A 23,338-nucleotide genomic window follows, 5' to 3' on the forward strand; every position below is an offset into this window, starting at 1 on the left:
CTGAGATGGGGTGCTTAAGGAGGGGAAAGGAAATCAGCCCAGAGATCTCAGCCCTGGGGGTACTATGGTTTGGGGCCAAGCAGCACTTCCTTTTCCCTGACTCCGTTTCCCCATTTGGGATGCAGGCAGTTTTCTGGGATGCATGGTAACAAGGCACAGCCCTGGGAACCCAGCCAGCGCTTCCGCTGCTCCCCCCCAGCAAGGGGAGCCCACGCCTCCCTCGGGCCCCAGACAGACCTGGGAGTGTGGTGTGTAATTGAATTTGGCCTCGTTACCTAATTGCGCTGAGGAACAACCGGTACTGACAGAGGCCTCTGGGTGTCAGGGGGTGATTGGAAACCGGGAGCCGAGTGGCAGCCTCCAGACTCCTTAGGCATTCAAGGTAGCAATGCTAGATGCCAGCATCTTCACATTCCTTTGTCTCTCAGTCGCTCAGAACCAGGGAGGCAGGTGCTATTGTTCCCATCCTACAGGTGAGAAAACTGAGGCCCAGAAGCATCTTATGCAGGGACACCAAGTTCAGGTAAAGTAGAGAGATTTGAACCCACATTTCTTCTGCACCTGGGGCCTTGGCACATGCTGTTCCCTCTATCTGAAATGCCCTTCTCTGCCCTCCTCTCTGGGTGGATTTTCTCCTTCCTGCTAGGGTCATTTCCTCGAGACAGCCTCTAAGACGTTCTTTGCAGAACTGATCTCAATGACATCATCACTGGAGGGTGTTTATTCCAAGTCTGTCCTTTCTAGCAAGCCTTGAGTTCCCGGAAGGCAGGGACCACATCCGCCTCACACGCACTGTGTCCAGGCACCCAGCACAGGGCCTGGGATGCTGTGGTGCTCACTAAATATTTACCCAATGAATGGCTGAAAAAACTCTAAATTCCGGGTCTTTTCCGGACACCGTGAGTTGGTTCCCTGCCATCACTGGCCTGGGCCTTGGCCGGGGCGGGGTGTGGGGGAGGTCTCATCTGTAGGAAATATTATACCTGGGGCTGTGCCAGGAGTCCCTCAGTCACAGGGGAGGTAGAGTGACGCTTCAGGGCAGAGACACCCTCCAGACATAGTGGCCTCCAAGACAGAGGGATAGGATGCCTGCTCTGTGAGGCTCTGTAGTGAAGGGACAGGCCTAGGGCCACCCAGCCTGCAAACAGAGCCAGAACTGCCTCCCCTGCCACCACAGTTCTCAAATGCCAGAGCGAACGAAGAAGGCTCCTTTACAGACGGACAACTACTTAAATGTAAAGAAAACCAGTTGAATTTCAGCTGGAATTTTGGGTTTCGTGAAACAAGGCAAGGGGGAGGTTATTAGACTCTCCCCAAAGGCAGCGGTCCTTGGGCTAACGCACAAGGCAGCCCTGCTCCAGAGACACATCAGGCCTTCGTTCATCTGGGACCGTGAGCTGGTCTAGCTTCCCTCCTCCTTCTGGAAGGCAACTCACCTGGTACCCGGGCGTGCAGGTCTGGAGTGGGACTGCCCGAGTCTAATTCTAGCCCTGCCATTTGCTAGCTGTGTGGCCTTGAGCAAGTAATTAACCTCTCTGAGTCTCCTCAATATTTTTGTAAAGATGAGAGGATGTGCATGCCGTATTTGGTCCAGCGTCTGGAACATGGTAAGGACTCAATAAAACTTAACTCTTTAATTGACCAGTAGGAGAAAAATGATAGCACGAGGGGTTTAGCACGGTAGTATTAATGATGGTAGCATTAGCAGTAATAATAGCTGTTGTGGGAGTAATGGTACTACTAGTAGTAACAAAAAGAGTGTCAGGTGGTAACTATCATTTCACACCAGCCCCACCCCTGGCATGATGAGGGACGCTGGGAAGATCGTTCCCTCTCTCCAAGGCAATCTTCTCTCGGATAAAAATAGGTTGGGCCAGGTGATCCCCAAAGCCCTCTGTACTCGGACATTCACATCTGAGAGTAATAGTAGCAGCAAAAACAACAGACCCGTACTATTTATACTATTCCTTATTATTATTACATACCTCATGTTCTCCAAAAGGGCACTGTCTGCCTGCTTCCCCCTTTCTGTCCAACATACAGAATCCTCCTCCCTGACCTAGCCTTCTTCCTCTCACAGCTGATTTTTGGGTGGGAAGGTTGCTATCTACCCACCCAGTTTGCCTGTTACTGGGATGTGGCAGATGTACCTAGTTTTCACTACCCACAGGCGCGGCTCCCCCCCAGCATCATCCCGTCTAATCCTCAACACCCCAACACAAACAACCTTCGCAGGGAGGTATGGTGAGCCCCATTTCCTGATGCCACAGTTGAGGCTCAGAGAGGTTATGCCAGTTACCTAAAGTGACACAGCTTGAAAGCAGGGGAGCAGGACGCAAGCCCAGGGTGGCCTGCCTGCACGTTGGATACTTACCATATGGGTGATTGCTATGCCTCCCAGGGGCCTGCCCTCGCACCCTCAGCCCCATTCAGGTGCTCCTCAGGACCCTTCCCTGTTGACATGGCCTGAGGTCTCTTTCTGTATTCCGTGAACATGACCCGGTCCCACGGACTCTGTGGACTGACCTTCCTTCTCCCAAGAGTCATGGGTCCATCCGTCCTGGTCTTGGATCCCAGGGATTTAAGTCCCATGCCTCCACTGGCCGCCTGAGAGCCAGCCCTCCATCACAGCTGGACTAGCCTGCACTGGGTCTTATTTATTTTTTTTAAAGATTTTATTTATTATTTGACAGAGAGAGACAGCCAGCGAGAGAGGGAACACAAGCAGGGGGAGTGGGAGAGGAAGAAGCAGGCTCCTAGCGGAGGAGCCTGATGTGGGGCTCGATCCCAGAACGATGGGATCACACCCTGGGCCGAAGGCAGACCCCTAAGGACTGCGCCATCCAGGCGCCCCTGCACTGGTCTTAAATTAGGAGTGGTCTCAACATTAAACACCTCAGGAGATTTCTCACAGAACTGGAAACCCTGGTGGTCCCGCGGCTTGTGTCTTGCGTGGCCCCAGGGGGCCCCCTCTGCAGTAGCTGTCTCGTTGGGGGCGCTGGGCTCTCTGGTGCCCAGACCCATTCTGTATCTTCCACCTGGATGCCATTATTCTTTTTTTTTTTTTTAAAGATTTCATTTATCTGACAGAGATAGAGACGGTCAGCGAGAGAGGGAACACAAGCAGGGGGAGTGGGAGAGGAAGAAGCAGGCTCATAGCAGAAGAGCCTGATGTGGGGCTCAATCCCAGAATGCCGGGATCACGCCCTGAGCCGAAGGCAGACGCTTAACCGCTGTGCCACCCAGGCGCCCCTGGATGCCATTATTCTTTGCATGACTCCTGGCTGTGTGGACATGTGAATGTGACACCGGGTGACCTTTTCTGCACAAGGAGGGGGCCTGGGCCCCAGACCCTGAAGCCCAGCCTCAGCCAAAAGAAGGGCACCAGTGTCTCAGAGGAAACAGATCCAATCTGCGTGGTCACCTGCCCACTCCCCGACCTTGCTCTTTAGAGGGGAGACAGTGCCTTTCTCCTCCTCTTTCTTATATAGCAGAAAAAGAACCAGATACGGGAGCCCTGCCTCCAGGGGCTGGGCACCCAGATCTTCCCCTGGAGACCGACAAGGGGCCAGGGCTTCCACAGCAGCTGGGCTGGCAGCCAGCCGAAGGGGCACTGGGCCGCACCTCCCAGCGCTCGGCTTCCCCACGGAGCTCGGGGAGCTCGGGAGCCCGCCAGTTGCCGTCTGTCCCCAGAAAGGGTGGGTTCCCATTTTCTCTCTTGGAAGCCGCCCCTTGCCTCCCGGCCTCCAGCAGACGCTTAATTAGGAGGAAGTGAGTCTAAACATCTGGGGCACACATCTGAGAGTGGGGAGCCTGGAGGAAATGGGAATACAGGCAATTATGTCACTTCCTGGGCGGAGGGTGCGTAGGAGGGGGGCAGCCCTGCACTGCAGCCGAGGTCTCTGGGGGCCAGGCGCAGGGCTGGCCCGGGGCAGGACCCGGGTGCCGCACCTGCGGCCGGGAGCCTGCGGCCTGGCTGGAGCAGCTGCCCTAGGCTCCTGGCTCCCGGGCAGGGCTGAGCTGTAGCCCGTGGGCCCAGTGGCGCATGGAGCTGCGGTCCCAAGGGGAAAGGGGAGACAAAGGAACTGAAGGAGAGAGAGAGCAGGGAGCGGGAGGGAGAGGGAGGAGAGGGGAGAAGACAGTGGGGGAGAGAGGGGGAGAAGGAGACAGGGGAAGGAGGGAGGGAGGGGAGTGGAAGGGAGGGGAGGTAGAAAGGGAGGGAGGCAGAGAGGGGAAGAGAGGGAGAAAGAGGGACAGAGAGGCAGGACTGTTTTGCTCAGCTTAGAGGAAGGCCTCAGGGCATAGGGGACATGGGAGCCTCCCCAGGCAGCCCGCTAGGAGAGCAGTGACGCCCACAGGGGGTCCCGGAGGAGGCAGAAGACCCCAGTTCTGATCCCCGCCCAGCCATTTCCCAGCTGTGTGAGCCTGGGCATGACTTCCCTTCTCAGAGCCCCAGCTTCCTCAGCTGGAAAAGGGGCTAGATCTCTGCCTCACGGACTGTTTACGGCAAGAGTACTACATGAAGTGGAGGCAGAGCAGGGGCTCTCTCTGAACTGTCCAACCCCATTGGGTTGGGAACGGCCTACTGGAAGCGGCTGGCCCCTGTGGGTTCCACATCGCCCCATTTCAGCCTCACCCTCAGCTGATGTGGGGCTGTTGGCATTGCCTTTTTCCTGAGCATGTAGGGTCTCTGTAAGCTCCTGGAGGGTACAGACAATTTCTAGGCTTACTCCATGGTTAATCACAACGTCTGCATATAATGGGTGCCCGTGCCCGCTTGTCGAAGGCGTGAATTTAGTTTATCCTTTGCACCGAGGTTCTGCTGTCATAATTATGTGCCTGTTTGAAAGGCAGACTCCTAATTTCACTCCCCCTCCCCACCCCAGTAATTCCTGTTCCCGCCAGAAGACAATAGTAGCTCTTCACCCCAAACAGGTGAGACTGGGTCCTTTGGAATTCCCTACAGGAGTCCAGCCCCAGGCAGCCTTTCCCACCTGGCCAGCCTCAACAAGCCAGGAAATGTGCCCAGGAATATAAAGAAGCAACTGTTAACAGCTCTTCAAGGAAAGTCATTGGTCAGAGCTCCCAAGCTCTGAGGTGTGTTTCTCGCCTGCAGGAAGGGGGGGCGGGCGGCAGGCCTGGCCGAGGTGCCCATGCTTCCTTCCAGCCACTGCCTGTCCACCACCTTGTCCCCAGTGAGGGGAATTACCACCTTGCAGAGCTCGCACTGCAAAACGCAAACACCTGGTTGCCTGGGCAGCACCTTGCCAGGGTGATGTGATCCAGATGGTCCCTTGAGAGGCAGCTGGGTTGCCATGGAAACAGAATCACTGCTGCTCTAGCCGGGAGACCCGGATACTAGATCGGCTGGACCCCAAGCTTGGGAGAAGCCAAGTGATTTGCACAAAGTCACACAGCAAGTAGGGTTCAGAGCCTGCGGTGCAATGTAAGACTTAATCTGAATGATTAGGGACAGAGCCCTTCTGAGATGCCAGCCTGTGTTAAGTACTTAGTACTGATGATTTCACGAGAGGGTAGGAGACAGGGCCAGGGTCACATGTGGCATGGCAGTGATGGAGCTGGGCTGTGCCTTAGTCAGCCTGACCCTGATGCCTGAGTTTGGACCCCTACCTCATGCTGCCCCCCTTTGGTTTCCAGATCTTGGCAGTGCGTGTCCTGAGACCAGTCCTATCACAGAAGCTACCTGGGCCTGATTTGAGGGAAGCTGAAAATGTGCAGGCAAGGAGAACGAGGGGCCTGCAGACCGAGACCCACAGTTTGCAAGGCCTGGCCTCTCCCGGCTCTGCTGTGCACGCTGACATGGCAGCTGAGGCGTGGTAAGAGGGCAGGGTCTGCTGTGCAAGACCTTCCTTTCTGACCCTGCTTGCCAGACGGGCCCTGGGGACTGGCAGGGGTTCACTCCCAAGGAGCCTGATCCCAGAGAGAGAAGGCACGACCAGGGAGCAGTAGAGGGAGCAAGTGCCTGGAGTTGGGGCTGGCTCTGTTCCACACCCTTCCTCCTTCTCTCGCTTCTTTCCTCCTTCTCTTCGGTCCCAACTAATCGAACATCCACCCGCTCAGAGCCATCTATCCAATCATCCCTTGCTTTGTTACAAAGGATTTGGGTTACTTTGGACAGGTGACTAAATCTCTGTGCATCAGTTTCCCCATCTATAAAATGGGTTGGTTCCTTGTAAGGATCAGTGCTGATGTTCATAAAACAGCCAGTACAGCCTACGGCATGAAGCAGGAGCCCAGTAAATGGTACCTGAAGTGTTACTTTCTCTCTCTCGAGAATTTTGGAAAGCGCTGCTGGGACGAAAGAGGCCCTCAAACTTTGCTGTCCCAAGGCACAGACAGGGCCCTGCTGGCCCTGCCTGGCCTCCCTCAGCCAGCTCTGCCTCGACACCGGCAGGCAGCCTGCCTCCCCCTCTGGGGCTCAACCTCCTCTTCTTGGGGGGAAGGGAGATGTGCTCTTGACGCCATGTGAACCTCTCTTGGAGCCTCAGGAAGGGGCCATCACGCAGCTCATCTCCTACCCACTCGGAGGAGGGGCATGGGTGGCATTTATCTTGGCCCCGTCTACACATACAGGTTCCATATTTTCCACACCCCACGTCACGGCACAGGGTCAGGCACAGACTTTTGTGTAAACCTCCAGGTACAAGAGGCATCCTAAGACACTCTGAACGCCAAAACTTGGAATAAAATTGCTATCATGTCTATAACACTTGCTATACCCCAGGTCCTTTTCTGAGCACCGTACATACGTTCACCCACTTAATGCCCACGACATAGGCATTCTTATGACCCCCTTTTATCAAAGGAGGCAACCATGGCACAGAGAAGGTAAGTGACTTTTTCTAAGGTCACACAGCTGATGAGTGGAAGGCTGGGGGGGATTCATATCCAGGCAGGTTGCTCCAGAGTCCATGCCTTTAACCACTACTCCTCCCTACGAAATAGCTGGAAGGCTTCTGGGGAAAACTATTTGAAATTGGGGCTGACCAGGACACTTTGATCATAACATCTGGCACGCACCGAATGTTGACTCTAACGTGCCAGCCTGTCTGCTACTCACCATCCATGGGACTGTGAGTGTCAAGTAAGCCCGACAACAGGACGGTGTTTAACGTACGGACAAGGACAAATTGTTGTCGGATACTTAATACCTCCACCTGCAAGTAATTCAGGTGATGCCGACATGTTCTCCTGAGTCACGAACGTGTCCTTCCCTGGACTTCATTTCGACCTGTTCACACAGAGTATGGGGCAGCCTATGGCCTCTGGGTCAGATATTCTGGTTCGAACCACAATTCTGGCTTTTTTTTTTTTTTTTTTTTTTTTTTTAGCCAAGCGGCCTTGACCAAACCACTCCATCTTCCCCATCTGTAAAATGGGGTAGATGTGGGTCTGGGATCATCATGGAGGGATAAATGGGTTCATGGTTGCCAAATGCAGTGAGGGCCCTGTACCGAGAACACACTGACCACATGCTGGCCATCGTCATGACTGAAGGGGCTAGAAATCAGGCTTTTTTTTTGCCAATCCCGAGGCCCTGCCCTGTAAATCTAAAAGGCGAGGTGGACAGTACCGGTACCGGTACCGGCACCAGCATCCCGGTCCGTCTGTCCGTTTAACCCAGAAGGTATTCACAAGGCTGTGGCTTGCAAAGCTTGCTTCGGAAGTCCTGTCACCACCTCGTCCGCTTTCTGCCAAGCCCCTGCTCCATTTCACTCTCACGCCCGGCGCCGATCCCCCTGAAATCCCTCCTCTGTTGGTGGGAATGCTAAGCTCCATCTTAAAACCAAAGCTCTGGCTTCCTTAATCCTCTTACCTGGCTCTTTCCTCTGCAGAATTAATTGCTGCCGATGGCTTTATTAACTTCTCCGGCAGCCATGGCATCCTCAGGGCACCCGGGGCAGTGGGGTTGTTTCGGCAGGATCTCTGTCCCGAACGTGCCTTTGGGGCTGGACAGCACGGTGGCTGAAGGGTGACAACCTTGGTGCCCGTAGGGCGGTAACCGTGGGCCCGCATCTCCCCAGAGGCTGAGCCCACTCCTTGGGGGACGCATGCAGAGAAGCAGGGATGGGCTGGCCAGCGCTCTGGTCCCCCTTCTGCTCCAGCTGAGGCGACCTGCCCACCCCTCGAAGCTGCAGTCCCATCCCCTTTAAACGGGGGCTCGGCCTGCCCTGGGGATTCTCAGGGGGCTGGACAAGGGAGGCTGTGTCAAGGGCTGTGTTTGTGCGTAGGATTACTGTCATTTCTCACCCACAGAATGGGACCATTCATTTTCTTCCAATCTCGAGAGCAGCGACTGTGTGTGGTGCATTTATATATGCTTGTAGCCCCTGTGCTTGGCACGAAGTGGGACTGGACAAGAGTGATCATTCCTTGCCTGCAAATTCCGGTTCAGTACTTTTTTATTTTGAGAGGGATTCTCACGCCCGTGACCTCATCATTCTTTCTGTAGCCATGAAGGTAGAGAAAAGGAGTGAAGCCCTTGACCTGTGGAAGAAACTGACTTGGAAGGGCCTCGAGGTAGGGGGTGGAGCCCAGGCCCCCGTCGCCTTGGACAGGACTTTCCTCCTTGACAGGAGCACACTCAGGTATGGACTAGGGCCTGTGGCCCATGCGATGCGTCAGGTGGGCACGGGCCCCAGTGAGAAAACCACGCCATGTCCGATCTCTTCCCACATCTGGGATATTGCTATTTCAAGAAGGGGACTCCCAATTTCCTAAACCCCCACCTCTTTTTTTAACTGTCAGAGAGCTGGCCCAGGCTCTAGGGATGGGCCAGACACCTGTGGCCCAACCCAGACACAGGGCATGGTCTCCAGGCCGTCTTGATTGTGACAGTTAGTTTCTAAATGTGGCGAGGGAGGCTGGTCTGCCAGTTACTGTAGCATAGAAGATAGAAAGTTGCCTCTTCAAATTTCTATCTTGAAAGTCAAAAGAAGCAGGTCACACTATGAGGGACACAACCATAATACGAACAGGACTGGAACACAGCAGAGATGCTGTGGAGGGGCTGCAAGTGATGTATGTAGGGCCGGTGCCTTGCTCTGCCCCTGTGGGTGAGTCGTCACACCCCCTCTGCTTCCCGCGTGTGTCCCGACTCTGCCGGGCATCGTCGCCAAGGCGAGCGCTGGGCGGTGCCCCCACGCCCCAGCCCCAAGCAGCCCTCAGCCAAGAACGGATGCCAGCTGCAGGATAAAGAGCTCCTTGTCCTCGCCTCTCAGGCTGAGGGGTGTGCTCTACTGTCTCGCAGAGCTCCCTGGCAGGTGGTCACAGCAGGTACAGTGCCTAACCACACGTTTTCATCGAACTCCTTCCCTCGCCCGTCTCTCCCCGCTTCTCTACGACGTGTGTTCTCTGGGCCCCTCCTAAATAAACCTCTCATGCCAGCATGTTGGTTGGGGGTTGCGTCTGGGGGAACCCAAACTCAGACACGCATCATTTGATTGAGAAGCCTCCGGCAGCCTCGCCTTCCCCTTGCACGAGCTTCACCAACCCCTCCCCTCCCCTTGCAGACCCCCCCCCCCAGCCCCGCCCCAATCACTCCGCCTGAGTGTGTGCAGTCCCAGCTGGGGCTCTGGACTGGGGTTGGGAGGGTGCAGGTAGGAGAAGCAGCCCCATCCTGAGAGGGCTCTGTACTGCCTGTCAGGGTCCTGGCCCCCAGAACCCCCCCCCCGCCTCCCCCCTGCACGAGCCGATGCCCTCAGCCTTCTGCCCCCTCTCATTCTGGACGGGCCTGGAAAGCAGATATGCACCAGCTGGGCCTCAGGCAGCTAGCTGTGTCCTTGCACACCCCGGCTCTGTGGGGGAGCCAGCGATGAGCTAATCCCGCAGAAGAGAGGGAGACAGGAAGAAGAGCCTCCTGACAAGCAGAGGCCTGCCCCCCGGGGCTCCTGGGGAACCAGAGAGGGCTGCACTGGGAAAACTGCTGAGCCAGCCTAGAGACGAGGGCACTCTCGTTTCGCTCCACCCCTGCCAGCACCAGCCAAACGCCAGAGGAACCAACAATGCCCATGGCTGCTTCTGCTTAAAAACAGAATCCGTGCTCCCCGCAGAAAATGTGGGAAATAAAGTTCCAGATAGATCCATTATTTATAAGTTGACATTTTGGTATATTCTTTTCTGTTTTCTATTTCCCGTGCACCTGGTTGAGGTCACGCTGAACTTACCATTTTTGTTACCCTTCTAAAAATTTCTATTATATCATAAGCATTTCCATATAGTAGTTCTTGGGAGACCCGGTTTTTTAATGGCTGTGGAGTGGCCATCGAAATACTCAGCTCTCTTTTCCAGGGCCCTGTAGCTGTTTCCAAATCTGTCCTTTCCCCTTCCTCCATGGCACTGCCTGGCTCCTCACTGTTCACTCTGGACACCCCAGGGACTGTCGCAGTTACCCCTCCCCCCAATTCCTTAGCCTGGGAACGCTGTGTCCACAAACCCTGTCACGTGGGCTCCTCCCCACTGTTCTTTTTCTCCAAGAGCAGAGTGAGGCCACCCGATCCCAGGCCTCAGCCCTCAGGGAGCTGGGGGAGGGAAGGGGAGCCGGGGGCCATTGGCCCAGGACGACCTACTCCACCTTCTCACTCAGGGTCACTCGGAGGGGGGTTGGCTCCCTATGCTCCAGATCTGACCAGCTGGAAGGCCCAAGTGCTCTTCCAGCACAGGTCACATGGCCTGGGTCTATTTCTCTCATCAGAGCCTTAGTTTCCTCTTCTATAAAATGGGCATGCTGATAAGAGCCCCGGCGGCCTCTCCCATAGCAGTGAATCAGCAGGAGGTGAGCAAGCCTTGTGAACAGGTTTCATCCATTAAACAGGGCTGACCATGAGTTGGTTCCCAGGGGCCTGGTGATGAAATCCAGAGCCCTTTCCTGAGCGGGACCTGCCCCGGAGTGCAGGAGGAAGGAAGCCAAATCCCTCCCCCACATCCCAGCTCTGCTGAGCTCAGATGTGGGGGTGGGGGCTGGTGTCCAGGAGGAAGTCTGTCCCCAGCCTTGACAAGGCGCCCAGCCTGACGGCCTGGCATTTCAAGGGCAAGGGCCCGCCTGCCCCGCTGTTTCTGGGGAAGCCAGTGAGCATTAACAAATCCCCTGCAATTTGCACCCACCAATCCCGCCCGCTCACTGGGCGGCCGTGAGCCATTTTTCACGCAGAGCTGCGCACAGCTTTGTCTTAGAGAGACAGATCTGGCAGGGTGTCCCTGAATGAGGCCATTTGTCCTCCCTGGTGACGGTGACGGGAAGGTGGCTGCGTGCTCTGGGGTGGGCAGAGGCAGAGGGGGCAGGGAAAGGTCCTGGGGGAGGCGTAAAGGTGGAGCTGGAAGCAGAGCTTCTAAGAGAGACTGCAATATCCCCACCACCAGGGAGGTCTGAGAGCCCCCATTCAGCCAGGAGGGAGCAAGAAGGATTGTTTTCAAAGACAGAAGGAAGCAGTTTACCAGCCTCCTTCTTTTGCTTAAGAGTCCTGGGTACAAGTGGGGAAATGACCTGGCTGGCCTCTGATGCCTGTCCCATCCCAACCGTGTGATGAAGGTACAATGCGCCATGGATGGGGCCCCTGGGTCGGGGTCTGTGTCTGAACCCCAGGGCTGCTATACCAGTTGCTACAAGAAGGTCCCTTGGGATTGAGAGCTTCAAAGGACTGAGCCTCTCCCGAGCCCCTCCTGCGTGAACCGTGGGCCACTGACCTGGAGGGAAAGGCAGGGGCCTCATCATATTCCTGATGCTTCACCTTCCAGGCTGGCCAGGGGCCCAGGGCATGTCTCAGTCCCCTTCCCATGAATATTTCCTCTGGGGGCTGTTAGCACCTCAGAGAAATTGGACCAAGCAGGTGTTTGTCGACACAAAGCAAGTGATCCACTTTGCCCGCACTTTGCCCAGGGCTCCACTCCAGGACCCTGGGCTCAGGCTGCTGTGTTGGGATGTGAGGGTGTGCTTAGAGCAGAGGTCAGAAACACACAGGGCCACGGGGCCTGGTGGGTTCTCAAATTCAGCAAATGCTTGAGGCAAAAGACAATGGCGGAAGCACAGAGCCCATCTGAGGGGTCAGTTACGCCCCAGTCAGCCGTGGGTTGTGGGTCCAAGGTTCCCATTGAAAGGAAGACAGGCATTGGACTTGACCGTGCCATCTCCCAAAGAGCAGATGTTGGCAACTAATATGCGTTTTTAAAAACCACCAAACGTCGGAGCTTAGCTGTCTGCGGGCCACATCCAGCCCGCAGGCGGGTGTTTGGCAACAACCGCCCTCCTCTTGTCCCTAAAGAAGGCTGGCCTCTTCCTTGGAGGGGTCAGGGGCAGCCTCTTCCAGCCTTGATCTGTCTGCTGAGTTCTCTGGTCCCTCTCCAAAGCCCACTGGTCACCTCTGCCCGGGCGCTCCTGGGAAGCTGGCATCTCCCGTACCTGCGGCTCTCCGCATGTTTCCCCTCTGCCAGCAGCCCCGGGCCTCTCCCAGATGAGGGCCCAGAGCCACCGCAGACCCTCTTCTGCAGGGAGACAGGAGGGGCGAGAGGATGGCCAGCAGGCACCCGGGGCTCTCGTCTGGGCTCGGCCCTGCCTCACTGTGACCTGGGGCAGGTCCCGCTCCATTCTCTGGGTCCCGGGGTCCCCCTCCCTTGGGTTCTGACATCCCCTATTCTGCTGGGGTCAGCTGAGGGGACACGGAGTCATTCAAACGGGGACAGCAGCCGAGGCACGCAGGGGGCTCTCGGGGACCTCGGGACACGGTGACTGCCTGCTGCTCGGTGCCTACACAGCCAGCAGGCGTGGGCCCGCTCGGTGCCGAGGAGGCTGACATTTCCGCGCCGCCTGCCAAGTCGCTGAGGGCTGGCACGCGGTGGTGGTGGGGGCAGGGGGACCCGTCGCGGCCTCTCGGGGGGCCGAGGGGAGGCGCAAGGCAGGTGACCTTCCGCACCGAGGCAGAGGAGGGGCGGGGGCCCCCCCGAGGACCTGCCCCCAGGGAGGCTCCTGGCCGTCGTGCCCGCGTGCGCGTGCTCCCGTGTGCGAGCGCACGGCTAAGGGCTGCACCAGAACAAAGAGCTGGGGGCTGGGTAGCTGAGGGGCCCACGTGGAGACGCCTGACTTGGCGGTTTGCTGCAGTGTCTGCTCTGCGCTCACGCTCCGTCTCTGTCTCTCTCTCGCGCACACACACACACACACACACACACACATGCGCGCACACGCACACGCCGTGCGGCACTGCCCCCGGGCCGAGCTCCTGCTCCAGAGCCGGCGATGCCGGCGCACACAGCCCAGCCCAGCCCCGCTCCCCGCCGGCCCTCCTGACAAAGCCCCGCTCCTCGCTGCTCGCCGCATGAGCTCATCCCACCGGCCCTCGTCTGGCCCCAGCTTGGCCTCCTGACAAGAGACACAGACAGGGAGACGGAGTGCGAGAAGGGGGGAGGCGGAGGGGGAGAGGGGAGACGCACACAGACATGCACCCAGCCCCCCGACACACACGTCCCTACAGACACACACACACACGTGTCCCTACAGACACACACACACACACACACACAAAGACATGTGTCCCTACAGACACACACACACAGACATGTGTCCCTACAGACCCAAAGACACACACACACAGACATACACACACACAGACATGTGTCCTTACAGACCCACAGACACACACACACACAGACATACACACACACAGACATGTGTCCTTACAGACCCACAGACACATATGCACACACACAGACACACACACAGACACGTCGCTACAGACCCACAGACACACACACTCACCACCACACACACACACAAATGCAAGCACACCGACATGCACACCACTGCACAGACACGTACCCCCCAGACCCAGATACGTATCTCCAACAGACACGCACACAGAGACATGTGTCCTATAGACCCACAGACACACACATACTCACCGCCACACACACAGACACATAACCTCACCAGACACACACACAGGCAAGCTCACCGCCACACACACAGACACATAACCTCACCAGACACACACACAGACAAGCTCACCACCACACACACAGACACATAACCTCACGCAGACACAGACACACAGACATGTAGCCCCTACAGACACACAAACATACAGATATGCTCACTACCACACACAGACACATATATACACGGACATGTACCCCAGACACAGACGCACACACACAGACATCCACCCACATCACACAGGGAGAAAGTCTGAGGGGCAGAAGCGAGGCAGAGACAGACGCAGGACATCAGAGACCCTCAGAGAGAAAGGGGAGGGAGAGACCAGGAGGGTGAAAACTGCCCACACCAGTCAGGCACAATGGGAGCCCAGACAGAGCTGGAGAGGAGGGCAAGAGGGAGCGTGGGCTGGCTGCAGGAGCTCTACGGACGGACCAGGTTCTAGAACTGCAGTGGCCTGTGGGCCTGCCTGTGGCCGGGGTGGCCACTGCGCACACATCTGAGCCCACAGGGACCCTCAGAGCTGCACCCAGAGGTGGGGTTACAACAGGTCGTGCACCACCCACAGAGCTCAGGGAAATGGAGCAGCGGGACACAACCTTGGGGGAGCAGAAAGAGCCTTAGAGAGGTCAGGAAGCTTGCGGTGTGCTGGGGGAGGGTGGCAGGGGGAAGGCCGACTGGAGCAGAGAAGGAGGGCTGGAAAGTACTGTTTACTTGGCCCCACTGTGCCTCAGGAATTGGCGGGGCCCCTCACTTCCACGAGGAGGGAATCTTATTAATCCTCACAGGCAGCCTGGGAGGGAGGCATAGAATCCCTCTTTACAGATGAGGCCACGGCTCTGGGAGGCAGGCAGCATGGCGGAGACGGGAGCCCGTGTTGGAGCCCCCTCTGGAACTCAGGGTCACCGCTTAGCTCCCTGTGGCCTCCACCCCTCTCACGGTCCAGCCTGGCAGACCCTTTATGCTGACAATGAACACAGCAGCTGAAGCCTTGGCCCTCAAGCCGGGGGGCCGCCTTCCCAGAGGAGGGGCCCAGCAGGGGCCCAGCCGGGAACCTGAGTCCTGAGACCTGTACTTCTCCAGGGGGCGGGGGCGACCTTTGAGAGGTAGTTCCTCACGGCTGTTGGTGCCTGTTGGTGCCGACAGGGGTTTGACTTCCAAGAAGGGGATTAAAGCAACAGCAGAGCCACAGGCATTGCCGGGCCTCGGGCCTCAGTGTTCTTAGCTGCAGAATGGGTATGCTGAAGCCTCACCTCAGGGTCAATCACGTGACTTAACTAACAGATACAATGCCCGGAAAAAGGCTTGATAAACTGTGAAGAGCTGTGCACAACTGGGAGTGCAAACAGAGGGAAGAAGAAAGCCCTTATTTCAGGAAAGGTGATGCTGGAAATGCAACTTAGCCGAGGGCAGGGCCACCCTAGAGTGACTTGAAGCAAGTCAAGGGCTCTCCCAGGTGGAAGAGTGGCTTCCTACCCGGCAGCACAGGGGCCTCCGAAGTTAAGGTCCAGCGTCAGCTATGATGGAGTGGCCAGAGACTGGGCCTGGAATCAGGAGGCCATGGGTTGAAGTCGCAGCTCTATCCTTGATGAGCTGTGTGACCACAGGTAAGTCACAAACCTCTCTGAGCTTCAATGTCCTCATCCCCAAATGTAGACAATACCCGTGTCTCAGAGAGCTGAGCATTGCCGCGAAGTATAAGAGAGCACCCAGCACGGACCAACAAGGGCAAGAGAGACCGCTGAGGAAGGGCTGCACAGGGACCTGAGCCTTTCCTCCCCAATAAAGGAGCAGCTGAGGCTTCTGGGACGGCCCACTCTCATGTTTTCCTCCTTCCCCCTGGCCACGCTTTCCCTGTCTTGGGGTTGCCTCTTACACAGTGTTTGGATTCATCCCCTTCTCTCCACTCTATCCCACAGAAAGCGGAACCTTTCTGGTCCAGCCACCATCATCCTGATGTCCCCAGCAATCTGCCAACCCGCTCCCTGCATCCACACTGCCCCCCGCCCCCCACCCCCGACAGCGCAATCTGTTCCTCCTTTGTAGCCGGAGCGATCTTTGCAAAAGGAGAATTTAGCCATGTTCTTATTCTCAGTACAAAAACCACAACCCTCAAGCCAGGGCCCGTGTGTCTGTCTAACTGCTGTCGACTCCTGCCTCCGGGCTCTGGAACTACTGCCCTTGGTTTGGTTCTGCCACAAAGCCTCGCTTCCTTCTACCTCGGGACCTTTGTTCAGGCTGTTCCCTTTACCTGCGAATAAGCTCTTCCTTTTTTTCTTGACCTATTCAACACTTCTCAATCTCCGGGCCTCAGGGAAGCCTTCCCCCACCCCGGAGTGGTCTCTTAGCATCCCTGAACTTTTCCTTGTTGGAACTTACCACAGCTTGAATTTACGCACGCCCACCCACACATGCACGCCCGCATACGCCTATGATTAGTTGATGTTTTTCTTTTCTTTTACACCGGGGTTGGGAAACCAGAGCCAATCACCTGATTTCATAAGCGAGGTTTTATTGGAACGAGCCAACTCTTTTGTTTACATATTGTCTGAGGTTGCTTTTGGGTGGCCTGCAAAGCCTAAACGATTTACTATCTGGCTCTTCATGGAAGTTTGTCGACCCCTGCTCTAGACTCAGTTTCCCGAGGTGGGACCGCATCGGTTGTTGTTCCTCATCGGAACCCAGACCTGGCCAGGTGCCCGCACGGAGCAGGCGCTCAACAGAGATATGGAGATAAAGGTTTCTTGGATAAGTAGCAATTTTTACCTTGTCAAAATTGTATCGACTTAAGTTATTATTAAAACTGCAGATTCCATTAGGAATAGACATCACTTATAAGATTCCCAGACCATTTTCTGGCCAGCAGCTCAATACGATAGCGCCATCCCACCACTGGCTGGTGCGGCAAGGACCTCAGAGCTAGCCGTTGCTTCGCACACCTCCCGCAAACGACCCACAGTGCGCGTGCGTGGTCTGCAAACGTGCACGGGGAGGAGCACGGACCCGCACTCGAGAGATTATAGGTTGAGCCGGTTTATGAAAATACATCGTGAGATGTCTTTTAAACATTTTCATGAAGCCTGTTTCTAGATCTACTCCAAAGAACTGATTGACGAATTCAGAGAAAACGTCTGTTTTATTGTTACACAAAGGAAAGAATTGATTTTTTTTCTTTTTCAATGAATTGCTCGAACATAAAAAATGTTAACAACATCTAGACGCTGCGTTTGGCAGTGCACATATATCTAGAACTGACAATGACCCTGCAGGGTAAGACTCCTTGTCATTCCTGCCTTCCCAAGGAGAGAAACTGAGGCTCAGAGGCCACACGCTCAGCAAGTGACAGGGCCAGGCTGTCCCAGGTTTGTCGGAGTGAAAGTTTACACCGTGCCCCCAGCTTAAGCAAGACAATGAGGATGACGGGAGATGTAAAACTGTATCTTGGGTGTGCTTAAAGCCCTCACGCACAGAATGTGGCCAGCAGCTTATGTGGCCTTGGTTTAGCACAGGGGCAGGAGGTCCCACGCAATGACAGGGTGGCGACGGAGAACGTTATGCAGAGAATACTGCGCTTTTAGAACCTTGCATGTACCGATTCACTTCTAGCTTGTGTTTTATTTTAAAGGCAGATGGTTTGAATGCATACAGTGGAGTGTCAGGGTTAAGAATGCCCGCTCTGGCATAGAGGCCTGGGCTCAAACCCCAGCTCTGTCACTTTCCAGCTATGTGACCTGGAGAAACCTCTTCAGCGTCTCGGAGCCTCGGTTCCCTCGTCTGTAAAACGGGGATGATCACAACGTTTACCCCAAGGGGTCATTACGGTGATGAAATGGGATGATGTGTGTCTCCCTTTAGCCTGTCGGGGGGTGGCATGCTTGGGCCCCTCGCTGGCCCCGAGGCACCCCCGCAGGTAAGAACAGTGTCTGAGAGGAGGGACAAGCCTCAGCCGCGGGCTGCACAGCCTGGTGGACAAGCTGCTGTTCCTTGGAGGTTCACACCACACCTGGATGAACCAAGGCACCAGCTGGCGGGGGGGCGTGCTGCCCCGGATTCGAATCTGGTTATACTCCCACCGCCCCGTGACATCTGTGGAACCCCCAGCAGTCACCTACCCGCAGACTTGGGAGTGAACTTGTCGCGGTTCGCAGCACACACCGCCAGCAGTCTGTAACCGAGGTCCAGGTCAAACCCTTGCTGAGCTGCCACCCGACTGACCACCTGTCGGCAAGAGAGAGAGAAGAAGGGCAGGGTGAGTCACTGCCAGTGCCAGGCCTCCGAGCCCAGAGTGGCGGATGTGTCCATTTAGCAGGCAGGGCAGGTGAGGTCCCCAAGATCAGGCAGAGCTGGGACTCAAACTGTGCCTTGCTCAGTCACTCCATGAACACTGATAGGCACCTTCCTCCATGCCAGGCCCTGGGATCCTGGCCCCTGCCCTCAGGGCCTTCTAGTCTGCCGGTGGGCCTAACCCCAAAGCCCAGGCCCCGCGGCTTTCAAGGACTCGATCTGGCCACATTCCAGAAGGTGCTATACTAGCCCTGTTTTGGATGGCTACGAGCCAGGCCTGCTCCCCCCCCCCTCCCGGGGGCAGCTCCCCAAACTCCCTTCTAAGTCCCGTCCCCGGGAAGTGTCCCACACCTAGCACCTCTCCCCATCCCCTCCCCGAGCTCCTGCACCCACCTTTGTGGGTGCTCGCTGCCCTCACCATTCCGGGCATGGTCCCCTCCTGAGTCAAAACCTGTGCCTGAGGAGAAGCACGGATTAAGGACACACCACTCCGCGGAGCTGCAGCTTGGAGCTGCCGGACAGACTGCTAAGGCTTCTCCAGATGGACAGGTCTGTGCTCCTCAGTGCTCGGCTCTGTGCCAGGCCTGGGCCCAGAGACCACAGGGCCCTCCTGCTCAGCTGGGGTCCGTCTCCAGCGCCAAGCACCTGCTCGGCGCATGGGAGGCTTCCTTCAGGGGGTCGATGGAAACCTGCTAACAGCTGTGGATTTGGAGCCCTGAGGTCCCTCCCTTCTCCTTGAGAACCTCTAAAGTATGGGCCAGAAGGGGGAGAGGTGAGGGACTGGGAGGGCTGTCAGTCCCTGGGGGCAGTGTGGGGCGGGTGCTCTTGGGAGGCCCCTCCACGGCTCCGCAGGGTCACACCCATCAGGCTTCGCTCCTTCCCCGCACAGTCCCAGGTGTCCTGCCACAGCCGGACCTGCTCCCTCCTGCCCGCCTCCCTCATTAGTAGCAACAGAATGAGGTTTCCTTATGAAGAAGGAAGGACCTTGGAAAACGGAGTCAGTGCAGGAAGCAGCCGGAGCGGCTACGGCTGAGTGGGAAAGGAGCGCTCCCAGATGTGGGCGCTCGCTCTTTCAAGAGAGGGAAGACTCCGTCAGCAAGCCCCTAGAGACCACCTGCTCCAGAGGCGCTCGGAGGTCCTCTGAGGGCCTCGGGCTGCCATGCGGTTTGGCCTGGCACCTGTAACTATTAGAGTAGCTTCCCCATTATCTGCTGTTATCTGTTTATATTTAAGGGTTCATTACAAGGGCTCAAAGGGTGGGAAAACCGCTAATCTAGGCCAACACTGTCATTTAAAAAGTGTGAACACTTAAGGCCTGGATGGAGTGCGCATGGTGAACCAGGGAGGAGCCAGTGGACGCCCTCTTCTCAGGACCACCATGGCCTCTTGGAATGGGCGCTGTTTCCCTGCCCCCCCCCACCTCCTGGGAACTCCCAGGGCAGGGAGGAAAAAGGACCTCTCAGGCTTGAATGTTTGCTCAGCTTCTCTGCTGCAAACAGGAGCCCCTGACGCAGAGCTCCTCTGTTCCTCCAGGCCTCTTTTCCATGGGCTCTATTTGCCCCCGACTGTAGTTCTTACAGCACACTCTACCGCTACATACACCCCCCGAACCAGAGGCTCTGGGCTACCTCAGGGCAGGGCATTCCCACTGTTCATTTCACTGTCCAAGCAGAAAAACCAAGGTCACTAGCTCTCTGCGGCCTGCTGAACACTTCAGGTCTGGAGACCGGCACTGTCCGTTTAGCAGGTGAGGCAGGTGATGGGGGCAGGCTAAGGCAGGTCCCCAAGATCAGGCAGAGCTAGGACTCACCATAGTGGGCCCAGAAGAGTCACTTCAGCTTAGATGTTGACTATGGTGGAACCTTGGGGTGGATGTGAGTGAGCATAGATAATTTGTTTGGACTAGTGCATCAGTGAGGCTGCTGTTGGTGGAATTGTTGACGGGGGCAAACAGTAATGAGAACACTGTTTCCCCAGCAGGAGGGCCACGTGAACGCTTTGTAAGCAGTGAAGTGCCAGATTCTCACAACGGCTCCACAAGGTGGTATTATTGTGTCTGTTTCACGGAGGAGGAAACTGAGTATGGCTATGAGACAAAGGTTACGAGTCTTGTCCATGACAGAGCCTGGATGCGATCCCAGGCAGTCAGGCTACAATGTCCGGGCTGTTTCCATGAGAGGATCTCTTTTTTAGCCCACAAAGGGTTAAGGCCATAACCCCCAACTGCAGGGAGAAGAAGCCTCAGGCCCTGTGTTGAGGGCAGAAAGGCAAAGGTCCCTCTGTTTGGCCAATACTGGCTAATCCTGTCGCTGGGGTTTAACAAACACAAAAAAACACAACAAAAAAGCTAGCTCAATTGAGCAAGAGGGGCCTAGTGCTGGTATAAGGGCCGTCCTGCAGGCCTGGGAATGTCTGCTTGTCACCAAATCCCCTGAGCCCTAGCGTTCAGAAGGGTCATTGGCAACAGCCACCTTTCACCGAGCCCAGAGAGGGCAGGACCTTGCTGAAGGGCAGCACAGCACAGTGTGGCTAAGCTGGACCCTGAGGCCCTCAAGACCTTATGTGTACCCCCTGACTTCCTCTGGCCCAGCCTGAGGACCCCCGGGAAAGTCCTGTGAGGTGGGTCTGGCTGACCGTGTGGGGGAGGGTGGACTTCGCTTAGTAGCCGGTTGTGTTTCAGAGGCCTGCCCCCACTTCAGTGGGCATGGCACCCCCAGTGAGGGTGCTGTGTGCGGGTGGGCCAGGAAGACCCCTCCTCCACCAAGGCTGGCAGGGAGAGGCCGCAGCGCTGCTGCCCTCTGCTGGCTGTTCAGGCCCAGCCAGCTCCTGGCTCTCTGGGACGCAGACCCCGGGGGGCCCAGGGGGAACTACGGGTCAGGGAGTCCAGCCCCTTGTGTCAGAGAGGGAAACTGAAGCCCAGAGATGACAGAGGGCGTGTGCTCAAGGTCAGGCGACCAGTCAGTCCCACCGAGGGAGTGTGTTGCCTTGAAAAGCGGTGAGCCTCCTGGCTACGAAGCAGGACAAGCTGTCTGTGGGATGCGAGAGAAAGGATTTCTGTTCCAGGCACGGGGCTGGACTCTGACATCCTCTGAGGGAGTCAGGAGAACAGGAAGCGTGCCGGGCCCATACTCCAATTCTGCTCTACCCTGTACTGTGCAACCTAAGGCAAGTTACCCAACCTCTCTGAACCTCAGCTTCCTCCTCTGTAAAAGCACAAGGTCGTCCTCTATTGCCAGGCTCCGGTGCAGTGGGCTCTGAGTTCCATGTGCCCCGTGCTGTCTCATGGCTCTGACAGAAGCCCCTCAGCGCAGTGCCCTCTCCCCACTCTGCTGTTCCTCTCAGTGCGGGGGTGGGCAGGTATCTGTGGCTGCTGCTGCTGCTTTGGAGTCAGGCATGCGATGGGCTTCTGGTTCTGCCACTTACTAGCTGTTCTACCTCACCCAAGTGACTCAGCCTCTCTGGGCCTCAGTTTCCCCATCTGTGAAATGCCCTCCTTGCGGAGATGAGAGTCAGGACCAGGCACACAGCTCAACGAACGTCATTTGTGAACATACCCTGACAGCTTCAGTGGTGAATTCTCTGCCGCTATGGGCAAGTTCTCCCTGGAGAGATGGGGGGGCACCACTGTTAAGCTGGCTGGCCTCTCTTTCCCTCTGCCACCTCCTCTCCTTCCTGTCCCCCCTCACCCGTTCTCTGGCCTCCTCCTTTCTGTTCCTTGAGCATATCAAGCATGTTCCACCTTAGGGGAGGAAGAAGGAGGGAGTCCAGAGAGGCCTGATTTTGAGGGGGATACTCAGACAGGGGGCTCAGCCCTGCTGCTCAGGGAGGGGCCGGGAAGTAAGCTGCCAGCACGGTCAGGAAAAACCTGGTTTGAAAAGCAAGTGGTGACCAGAGCTCACAGCCCTCACTCCTTGGGAGGGGCCTCAGGGCTCCCACACTTCTTCATTGTGGGGTTAGAGCGTGGGGTAGCGGACTGCCAGCAGCTCTTCACCCCAGGGCCCCACCCCAGTATGACAAAAATGGGCCCGTTTACTGCTGGAGGCTAAGTGGCTTTTAATTTCTATCCTCCAAGTAAGCCGGATCCACAGAAGTTCATTCCCAGGGGTCACCCAGGGGGCTGCTGCAACCGGGAGCACTTCGCCCTGCTACCTAGATGGGGAGGGGTGCCCGTGTTGGGGGGAGCTCAGCAGTTCTGCCCTGCTTAGGCCCCTTGCGGTCTCATCCCCTCCCTTCCAATGGGACAAGGCTGAGGATGTGCAGGGGGACAGGAGGAGCAGCAGCAGGGCCTTGGGGGGTCAGTAGTACCAGCCTGGGGCTCTAGCGAGCTGCTCCCCCTTTCTCAGTTGCCTTGTTTGTAAAGCAGAAGTGAAGATCCCTTCCCTGCCTGGCCTGCAGTCTTCCTAAGGATGCCAGGAGACAGGGCCCAGGAAAGTGCCTCGGGTACCGAAGGGGTCTGCTATGACCTCCCCATTCCCGGCACTTTCCTGCCGCTGGTTCTACTGAGCTCCAAGGGACAGTCAAGTTCAACATCTCTGCCACTGTGGTGGGTGAACCAAAGGCCCCTTTCTGGCTAAGCAGCAGGCCAGAGAGGCGGGGGTCAAAGCCCACCATTCAAGCAAGTGTGTGCATAAACTGGCTTGCGATGAGGAGAGGCCCAGAAGACCTGGCACTGTGCCTCTGTTCACACCGTCATCCCTGCCCCGGAAGCCGCGGCCTTCCCGCTGTTTAGCCAGATCTTATAGGCTCCTCCCTGGGCTCCCTCCTCCAGGAAGACCTCCAAAATTCCTCTAGCCTATCCTCCTTGGATGCTCCCCTTCAGCACTCCTGTCCTCACATAAATCATATCCTATCACTCAGCTGCTGAAGATCCTTCAAGGCCCCCCGTCAACCTTCAAATAATATCCACTCCTCTCCCTCGGCCTGCAGGTCCTGTGCTGGCGTATTTCTGCTTCCCTATTTGTCCTCATCTTGTACCCTTCTCCCTCTCCTGCGCTCCAGCCATCTGAGACTCCCTCTGTCTCTCTCCCTCCCTTCCTTTCTTTCCTCTTTTTTCTTTCTTGATTGATTTATTTATTTGAGAGAGAGAGTGTGTGTGTGTGTGAGCAGGGGAAG

The 23,338-nt window shown here is 56.6% G+C and overlaps 1 protein-coding gene across 10 annotated transcripts in view; it reads right to left on the minus strand.

Moving 5' to 3' along the window:
• Window positions 1-23,338, minus strand: part of ZMIZ1 (zinc finger MIZ-type containing 1) — a 234,424-nt gene that overhangs the window by 77,607 nt on the left and 133,479 nt on the right. For all 10 annotated transcript variants that reach the window (XM_045783347.2, XM_045783344.2, XM_045783341.2 and 7 more), the window contains one exon: window positions 18,055-18,160. In XM_045783347.2, the coding sequence (XP_045639303.1) occupies window positions 18,055-18,160 (106 nt within the window). The remainder of the gene's footprint in view (window positions 1-18,054; window positions 18,161-23,338) is intronic.

Source organism: Ursus americanus, chromosome 6, assembly GCF_024610735.1.
Source record: "Ursus americanus isolate L20-20 chromosome 6, mUrsAme1.1.p, whole genome shotgun sequence".
NCBI lineage: Eukaryota > Metazoa > Chordata > Mammalia > Carnivora > Ursidae > Ursus > Ursus americanus.